General features: G+C 33.5%; 1 protein-coding gene across 1 annotated transcript; it reads left to right on the top strand.

The window, feature by feature from the left end:
• Positions 1-311: 311 nt before the first annotated feature.
• Positions 312-2,423, top strand: LOC125808393 (WRKY DNA-binding transcription factor 70). Its single transcript, XM_049488098.1, has 3 exons — positions 312-713; positions 1,438-1,539; positions 1,920-2,423. Exons 1-3 carry the CDS (start codon positions 409-411, stop codon positions 2,347-2,349), a joined length of 837 nt encoding a protein of 278 aa, XP_049344055.1. The 5' UTR covers positions 312-408; the 3' UTR covers positions 2,350-2,423.
• Positions 2,424-10,126: the final 7,703 nt, after the last annotated feature.

Below are 10,126 nucleotides of genomic sequence, written 5' to 3'. Positions count from 1 at the left end.
TGTAAAATTTGAAATTACAGAGAATGTATGTATTAAAAGCAAAAACCTCAAGAGAGAGAAGGTCGACAAAAAAAAAGATACCATATAGACGTTTGTCGGCAAGGACCACAATAATTATATATAGTAAAAAAAAATGATAGAAGGGGTATTAATACCACCACAAATAACATAGGAAAAAATAAATACAACAAAAATATATAGGTGCGTCATAATTCAACGTCATTAGGCATACGTCAAATTCTAGAAAGATAAATAAAAATGTCTTATATTTCAACTTTTTTCTTAGTTGGGTTTGCTTCCTTGGAGCTTCCTTTCATGTTCTTATCTCTTTCCTTCTCACTCTCACCCACCATATATAACTTATAGCCCCTTCACTTCCCATATTCTCAGATCTTATAATTTAAAAAAATGGAGGAATTTCTTGGTGAAAACCCACATAAAAGATTGATAAAAGAACTTCTTGTTGAAGGAAAAATATTCTCTGTCCAACTTCAAAGTCTACTTAAACAACCTAATGAATCAGTCTTAGCTGATGAACTTATTCAAAAAATCTGGGGATCTTTAACTCAGGCTATTACTGTGTTGAATAGTTTGGGAAATTCCGATAATAGTTTAACCCAGAGCCAGATCGAGAAAGTTGATCAACCCAATTCGGGTTCTGGATTGAAGATGAAGAAGGAGAAGCAGGACCGGAGAGGTTGCTACAAGAGAAGGTAATTATAGTACTGTTAGTTTAACTTCTATAGACTGACGTTGCATAGTATATAGTGCTAGTTAAAGATAAATTGTTTTATAAAAAGTGTATTAGTATATATGAAAAGAATTATTACTATTATTTAGTATGATAGTGTAATGAAACAACTTTTTACTATATCGATATCCAACACTTGAATTAAGGTAAATTGTCTTTTTTTTATAACAGGTGAATGCGACTTGACAGTGTGACTAATTTTTATACTATCGATGACTATTAGTTAAACTCATGAAAAGTAGGATGGATTACCTAGTTAAAATACATTTACAATATATATTAGTTAGATCTAAGTAATTATATGTAAGTATTAAGTAATATTCTTCATTTTCAATTGGGATATATGGTACTTGTGCAGCTAGCTAGAAAATGAAGAACTAAATATAAAAGAATACTAAGTACCCCACTAACCCTTACTATAATTTTTGTGTATGCAACTTGGAGAAAAATAGATCTACAAGCTAAGGCAATTTGAATAGTCAATTGGATATCTTGTGCCTACAAGCTAGCTAGAACATTGTTTAATGAACACACAAGTCACTTCAAAGCTGAAGCAAGTTGCATATATAATTATTTATAAATGCAATTATTAGTTGTATATAATTATTTGGATAATTTGAGCTTTTATATATGTATGTATGTATGTATGTTCAATCAAATGAGAGAAATTATTTTTGTGTTTGCAGAAAAACTTCAGGTTCATGGATGAGAGAATCTGAAACAATGAATGATGGTTGTGCATGGAGAAAATATGGGCAGAAGAAAATACTCAATTCAAAATATCCTAGGTATATATACATATACACTCAATAATCTCCAAGTTAATTAGGTCCATAGTTTATATGATATTTGATTGGTAGATATAAGAAATAAGTTATTCATGTATAAAATTTATATGACGTTTGGTTGACAATTTAGAAACTCGAATAACTAATGCATGTTTAAGTTATGACAGAATCTATGTATCTTTTTATACATGATAGAAGATGGAATAACTAATACATGAATAGTTAATCTCTGTATAAAATAACATATAGTAGATTCTTTCTTAACTAATCTCTACATTACTAGTACCGGCATAACAACATTTAATATTCTAATTTTTGAGTATATTATTGTTCATGTATATAAGTTAAATTCTTTTCTGATAGATGTTGTGATGATATAGGTGCTACTATAGGTGCACCCACAAGTACGATCAAGAATGCCGGGCCACAAAACAAGTTCAAATAATCCAAGAAAATCCAATAAAAATGTACCACACCACATACTTTGGCAATCATACTTGCAATTCAACAAAGATTCCAAAACATACATATAATTCACAATTCAATCATGCTATGGTAAAGCACAGTAACTCTACAGTACTAAAAGAAGAAGAAGAAGAAGAGGAGGAAGAATCCAAAGGACAAAGTGATAATGCATCATCAATTGTGGATTCTAATTTATGGCAGGATTTTATGCCTTCTTCTCCCTCTGCTCATGATTCCACTTTGGCTGCTAATTATAATGCTGCTTATTATGAAGGAGTCATATCTAGTCATGATATGGAAGATTTGGCTAAATTTGGTGAAATTGAGGCCATTGAGTTTTGTTGACATATTGTTAATAGTAATTAATCCTTATGGGCTATGGCTAATGTTGTAGAATAAAACCTTTGGCTATGTTCTTGTACTACTTTTAAATTTAAATGAAAATAAGGTATATAGTAATTTCTCTCTAATTGTACTTTTCTGCTTTTGCTTTACTTATCTCTTAATTTTTACTACTTTCAAGTGCATGAGAAGATAAAAGAAAAATATCGCAAAAATTAAAGTTGTTTTGAATTGACTTGTTTTTAAGTTAAAAATAATTGTAAAGCATTTTTGGAGTGTTTGAGTAAACTACAAAAGCATTTATAAGCACTTACTTTTAAGCCAAAAAAACAAAAAATAAGTCAATTGTGAGTTAAACATCTTAACTTATGTCTTTCTACTTATAAATCAAAAACAACAATCCATTATATCCAAACAGATATAAAACTTCTAAATTAGGTTTAGGATTTAATAATTTGTCAATGTCACAATGCACTAGGTATGTTGTTGACGTCTTGTTGTATTACTTAGGAGAGTGTGTTTAGGGTTAGCTTAAAGAACTTTTTAGCTTACTTTTATATTTGGTAAATTTCATAAGTATTTTTAAGTTAAAACAAGTAAGAGTTTAAGAGATGTGTCTAATTTAAAATATAATTTACCTTATTATCTCAATCTAATATAATAGTAAATAATTTCTTGGACTTCTTTTTGGAGCTTCTGAACAAGCAATCTGATTTTTAATTTGCAACGAGAACAGTAATAATTGTATTTTATATGTTTTTATCTCCAAGTGATCATGTGATACTACAAAGATTTTGTTGGTATTACATAAGTTGAGACAGAGAAAGTAACATGCATTATTTGAAACAAATAATATAAGTACTATAAATTTCAATAATTAACAATTTGAAATATTAAAAAATATATATAAAAATGTGGTTGAATTTTGAATATTTTTGTGCCACCTAAATTGGGGTAAAGTGAGTAACATATATTATTTAAAAATTACGTAAAAAGTATTATAAATCTCAATAATTAAGAATTTTAAAAACATATTAAAATTTAGATGACTCTCCAAGTTTAAAATGTTTAAAAGTTTGATTGACTCTTGAAATCATATCCGTGCTACATGAATTGGGACAAAGAAAGTAATATATCTATATAATTTGAAAATAACATAGAAGTACTATAAATCATAGTAATTAACAACTTAAAATATTTAAAAATAATATAAAAATTTAGATAATTCTTCAAATTTCATATGTGTCACATAATTAAATTGAGACAAAAACAATAACATGTATTGAACTCATGCTAACACGGGCTCTTATATCTAGTAATAATAAATAAATAAAACAGATGTTCTGCGCTACTTTGTACATCAAGTTTGATTATTGTACTATGCTATATTGGCTTGGTGTATTGATAATTTCCTAAATTTATCAACGAATTTCATTTAAATAATCAAATTAAGAGCCTATTTGGATGAGTTTAAATACATTAAGAATCTTGATTTATTATTTTTGACTTAAAAATAAGTGTTTTCACCTTTTTATGTTACCCAAACATAAAGGTGCTTAAAAAACTATTTTGATTTATAAACACTTAAAATAAGTCTATTCAAACAGGCTCTAAGTATAAATATAGGCTTATGCCTTTTAATTTATTTCTTTAGGCCAAAATAGTTTTAAAGCACTTTTATATTTAGTGTTTTGAGTAAAATAAAAAAATGCAAACACTTATTTTCAAGCCAAGATAACAAAAATAAGTCAGAAGATATAAGTTGAGATTCTTAAATAAGCATACACCATCAGCTATAAATCAAAGTACTTGTTCAATTAAACACCCGATTACATAATAAAGTGTTCCTAAGATACTTTCAAGTGCTCTCAAGCACTCATTATGTGTAGATAAGTTAACTTAAAATATCTCATCTTCTTTAATTATATACATTTAACTTCAATAAGTTGTAAAATCTCATATGTATTTTAATTGATGCTAATATATATAATTAAATAATAAGAATATTTATTAACTTATTTAGGTACTAGGCTAAATAGGTCAGTTGGTGAACTTTTTAAAGAGAATTGAAGGCCAACTACTTGTAGAAAGCAGTAATTAAACAATTTAGAAATTAGAGTTGGAGATAGAACGGTACAGAATAGTACATAATCTAGATCTGCTCATGCATTTATTCACTCTGCTATACATGCACTGCACCTGCTTTCATTTTTTTCTTAATTTCCATGTCTAATGCTTTCTTGCAGGCTTTTGCTGCCTTTCTTTCTGTCCTCCTCCTTTTGAGTAATTAGCATTTTCACTTATCACTAAAATTTTGGCGGGACATAACTTCGGGTCAAGTGTGTTTGAATTTTTAATTTCGCTTGTTTTATTTGTGTGATTGAATTAGAATATAGCATGTTAGGAGGAGCTGAAAGCCATTTTGGATAGACAAATTCGAAAGTTGAGATTAAAGGGAATAGTTTGTGTGAAAGTGCAATAAAAACATCTTTAGGTGGGTTCGATTATGAGCACTATTCAAGTCATCGGTATTGATCAAGACCGATACTCAAATTTGCAAGAGAACAACTACATTCAAACACAATCAAGAGGTGGCACAATTTTTTTCGAAAAGGTCCAAAAATCATTTACAATTAAAGCGAGGAGCCACAAGCTCAAACATCCACAAAATACAGTGTCAAAATAATCAATAGCACAAAACCCAAATATATAGACAGAACAATAGTCACAAAAGGTGGGCCTCACCTCACCACAAAATAAATGATATTTGTCCTCAAATGTAAGCAATAAAATATCCAAGAGTCAATAAAAATAAGACAGAGAGGGAGGTAAAAATAAATCATGTCTAAACAGTCGCTCCATTTGTCTGGGCATCAGTGCCTAGTGTAGTACTCTGAACTTGGGCATCAGTGTCCGGAGTTACATCAGAAGTAGTGGGTCCACTAGGAACTGCCATGGACGTCTCTGTCAGTGATGTCTGAATCACCGACTGTACAATTGTCTCCTCTAGATCTCGTAAATCTTCATATATGCTCTCCTCCCTCACCTTTATCTGCTCATCGTCGGTCTCTGCCTCCGACTCATCAGCTGATATGCCATCCCTATATACATCTCTGGTGGTAGCTGGAGGAATCTCAGAAGTCTCTAGGGCATCAACATCATCAACGGCCTCCAATAATGAAGTGAAATCAGTAGACTTTAGATAGTCCACGTCCTTTCTCAGATCCATAACTTCGGCTTTCAAAGCTGTAACCTCGAAGGTCTCCCATGTCTACTCTCACAAGCCTCAACTGTCTCAGTGAGAGTGTCAATAGAAGTCCGGATGGGGGTAAGTGCAACAAGGATGGCACTCTTGATCATCCATGGGATGGATCTCTCAAGTCGGGTCGCCCTCACATCTGCTGAATAGGCCAGGTGCCCCATCTTCAGGATCATAGCGTAAGTGATCCTGGCAGGCTAGGCAGAGGTAGAGGCACCTGGAGCCTGTGAAGAAGAAGAAGTCGGAGCAGATGTAGCTGAAGGCCTGGAGGCCAGAGTAGGCAAAGATGTCTCTGCAGGTATTGAGTCAATGTCCACCTCCGGAGATGTATCTACCAGATCTGATCTCCTCATGTCGGCCTCCTCTCGTGTGTACTCGGCCTCTATACGCCGGATATCTGTGGAAGAAGTGGGAGTCACCTCAAAATCTCTCATCTCATCACGAGAAACTCCAGCATGCTTGCACAACTCTGTGATCAACACCGGGAATGGAAGTGAAGTCCCGAATGTCTGTTTAAGTGGTAGATGATGTAATTACTAGTACAATCAATTTGAGTTTTTGGCCCCTTAGAAGACCCTTCATGTAACACCCTAGAAATTTTTTGAGCTAAGACTCGAACCGTTCTTCATAGTGAGTAAGATTTTTGCAAGGAATTTAAAATTTCTTGAGTATTAAGGTCACTAGATGTAGCACCTTGAGTTCCAAGAAGAACTAAAGAGAAAAGCATTCAAGTCATTCTTAAGTTTTCTTAAGTTTTGGGTCAACTTCAAACGACCATAACTCCTAGTACAAAATTAGTTAGGTGAGCTACAAGACATAAAATTAAAGCCCTTCGAGTCCTCTTTACAACGCCACCGAGTTTGCTAAATTCCGAGCTTGGAGTAAGAAGTTATGACTGATTTACTAACGACGCACAAACCTGGCAGCAGCTCCGCGATGGCTCCGCATTACGGAGCCAATACGGACCTCAATGCCTGGTGAAAAATCATTCCGACTCTCAGCTCGTTTTAATTATTTCTTTAAGGTTATTTTAGACCTAAAAACCCTTGGTCATCTAAATTGCCCTAAACGTGTAGAAAACCAGTTTTTCATAAATCAAACCCTCTCATCCACTCCAAAATTCTACGCTTAAGGAATTTAAGAAACGCTAAGGCTATGGTTCATCTTTCAAGACTTTCCTTCAAGTTGCTCCAAGAAGATGGTTCTTTTAGGTATGTAAGTTTCCATAGCGTTGAGTTTGTTCACCCACACGCCAATCTTGTTAATTTCAACGTTAAGTTTGTTCTAGAAAGTTGAAAGTATGATGTTCTTGAAATTGGCTTTAGTTCTTGAGTTTATATGAGATTATTGATTTCCTTGATGAAATCATGTCGATTTTACAGTTGTTTATGAGAAAAAGAATCGAGTTTAGGTGAATTGGGGTTAGAAAATGAAGAAGGAAAAAGTCGGGCGAATATGGCACCTTGCTTCGCCTCGCGGACCTGCTTCCCCATTTCATAAAGTTTGTCTTCGCGTCGTGGAAAGGTCACGGACCTCTCTCCCTCAAAAGTTAATTCACGACCAAATATTTTAATTCATCTCCACGTCGCGAACTTGCTTCTAGACAGTGTTTTCTTGATCGCTTTTCATGTTTAACTATCTAAAAACACTCCTAAACATCACGAGATCATTCCTATCACAAATCACAACCTTGAATTCATAAATCACATTCAAGGTGGAGTTGAGAGTCAAGTCTTGAGAACTCTCTCAAACATTTTTGAGAAAGTCTCTTTGAGTCTTTTGAAAAGACTTCTACAACTTCTAATAACTTGTTTCAAGACTCGAGTAAGTGAGCATAAGAGTGAGGAGAATGTATTCATGAGTCTACACTATCACCTAAATCCTTCATATCATGAACCATAACTCTTGAATTCATAATTCACATTCAAGAGAGAGTTAAGAGTAGAGTTCAAGAAAGTCTTTGAGTTCAATTGTGAATCCTTTGAGATCTACCATCGATTTGAGTTATGTTTTGAGAAGTAAGTATGAGAATGAGAAGTGTCGTATACCTGAGTTCCTTATTGATATTTTGACCCTTGAGTCAAGTCGTTCATGCCCATAACTTCCGCATGAACTCCATCAGTTTAGTATCTTTGAAATGAGTAGTATCTTCAAGTTCTAAGTCTTGAGTATCGAGTTTCTAACCCTTAAGAGATTATAATCTTAATCATGGGACTATTACCTATTACCAATGAAGTCCATGAGTTAAGTTGTTCATGCCCATAATTCAGCATGAACATTATAATTCGAACAATCTTGAGATGAGAAGTATCTTTGAGTCCTTGAGTTGAGTAGTTCATGCCATAATTCCGCATGAACCCTCTGAGTTGAGCATTCTTGAAATTAGTAGTATCATTGAAGTTCTTGAGTTCCAAGTATTTGAGTTCTATTTATGGTTATTGAAAACCTTGGATTGAGACATTCAAGTCCATAATTCGGCGTGAACCATATTTTAAGAAGTCTTTTACAAATGTTTAAACTTTGTTTTAAGACTTAAGCTTTGAAGTTGAGTAAAGAGTAAGAGTAAAGCTCATTCTCTTTAAAATGATATATGGGAATCAAGTATTCCCAAGAGTAAATATTTTCATATTTAAAATGAGAGGAAACTGAGATTTCCAAAAGAGTTTTGAGCAATAAAGGGAACATCAATTCCAAGAGAGCTTTTAAGCTAAGTTTTTGAGTAATTATCTCAAACTAAAGAAATAGTTTTGTTTTTACAAATATATAAGCTAAGTATATTTTCGAAGTAGTATTGAGCACCGTTATGGGGGCGAGTTTGAGTTTAGATAACTCACGTCTCCATAAACCATATAGCCATCATGGGTAGTAAATGATCATACCTTTTAGATGACTCCTTAGATGCTTTTAGCATAAGCTAGTGGATCCGCTAAGTTAAGCATTCTATATGACAATAAAGTATATGACAGTTCTGGCAGCGTGGGCAAGACACTGTATCACCACTTAGGCTCATAGTGGTGGTTGTCGGTTAGAGAAACTCCCACAAAAACTATATTACTTTATTATATAAGTAAATTTGAGTTTGTTATTGCATTTTCTTTAACAAACTAAGTTATTTTTACTATTTTATAAAGCTTTCCATCTATTGCATATGTATTGTTGCTTTATACTGAGTTGAGTACCCAGAGTCGATTATCATATCTTTGAGTTGAGTATCTTATCCTTGAATACTTCTGAGTTGAGTAAGTTTGAGTAGTTTTAAATATCCTAGAGTATTCCTTGAGTTGAGTAAGTTTGAGAAGAGGTAAGTATGTTTCCTTTTTATCAAGTTTCAAGCTTATGTTTATGTTTTAGAATTCCCCTTACATGCTCTTACATTCCACGTACTGATCCATTTGGCAGGCACAGGTATTCGTGATCATCAACAGGAGATTCGTTGATACATCCAGGAGTTCGAGTTAGCTATGGTGAGCTTCCTTGTTTCCGAAGGATTTTATTTACTTTTTAGTTTAGTTAGGATGTTGTGGGTCTTGTCCCGACTTCCATCTTTATCAGTTAGAGGCTTCATATATAGTCAATATAGTTGAGAAGTCTTTATTATTTATTTATTTTATTAAATGTTTTAAAGACTTAAGTTGCCTATTTTATGGCAAGTTGAATAAATCATTTTTATTCTAAGTTGTTCATTTGAGTTAAAGTTTCGAAAAGTTGAGTTTATTGAATTTTATTCAGTTTTAAGCTTTTGCATGCTTAAGTTAGTCTTCCGCTTGTAGTTAAGCCAGGATGAGGGTTCTCTTGGGGGCCAGCAATGGTTATTGAGTGCCGGCCATGTCCAAGGTGTAGACTCGGGTCGTGACACTTCACGTAACTTTGTTATGCTATTTTTGTTATGTCGAAATGGATGACATGGTTCCCGAGGTAATTAGAAGTGTATTAGAAACTAAAATCAAATCTAGAAATTTGGGAAGTGGACGTTTAACCAAAGTCAGCATAATGGGTAAATAATCTCCAAGAGGTTTCATCAATCACTTCCTTATGCCCACATGACTAGGGAAGCTCAGGTGTGATTAAAGATCATGATTAATTGCTTAATTTTGAGGCTGCATTACACGGATATCACTCGTGATAGAGTATGTTTAGTTTATCCCATGATGACTAGCATTGAATTGAACATTGGTGTTGTTCTTAAATCTGCAATGAGGAAGGCCCAGGTACATCAAGGTCACAGGTATGCCTTTAGGGGTCTTATAACCCGTTTGTGTCGAGCTACAAGTGTCCCTAAGAAGAGCTTTGATTACATAACACCACTCTTTCATGTGCCCGCGATGTTACGAAAACTAAAGGACCAAACATTTATTATGGTCCTACACTCACCACTGCGGAGCGAAACAGGCGATGAGATGATCATGGCCCAAATGTATGGGTTGGAGATTCTATGGCACAAGAATGGATGTAGGGCCTCGACTCAGGAGCAACTTATAGAGGAAAATAAGTATTCACTAAATGTGCATGCAAAGGCAGCAC

Source organism: Solanum verrucosum, unplaced genomic scaffold (assembly GCF_900185275.1).
Source record: "Solanum verrucosum unplaced genomic scaffold, falcon-dt-bn FXZP01000112.1, whole genome shotgun sequence".
In the NCBI taxonomy this organism is placed as follows: Eukaryota; Viridiplantae; Streptophyta; class Magnoliopsida; order Solanales; family Solanaceae; genus Solanum; species Solanum verrucosum.
The sequence above is the reverse complement of the archived record's forward strand: the minus strand, read 5'-3'. Positions and strand labels throughout refer to the sequence as shown.

Bases quoted from the DNA above. Each gene is read 5' to 3' on its own strand.
- LOC125808393 (XM_049488098.1), top strand. From the start codon at position 409: ATGGAGGAATTTCTTGGTGAAAACCCACATAAAAGATTGATAAAAGAA. The intron at 714-1,437 runs GTAATTATAGTA...TTGTGTTTGCAG, and splicing joins AGAGGTTGCTACAAGAGAAG to AAAAACTTCAGGTTCATGGA. The intron at 1,540-1,919 runs GTATATATACAT...GTGATGATATAG, and splicing joins CTCAATTCAAAATATCCTAG to GTGCTACTATAGGTGCACCC.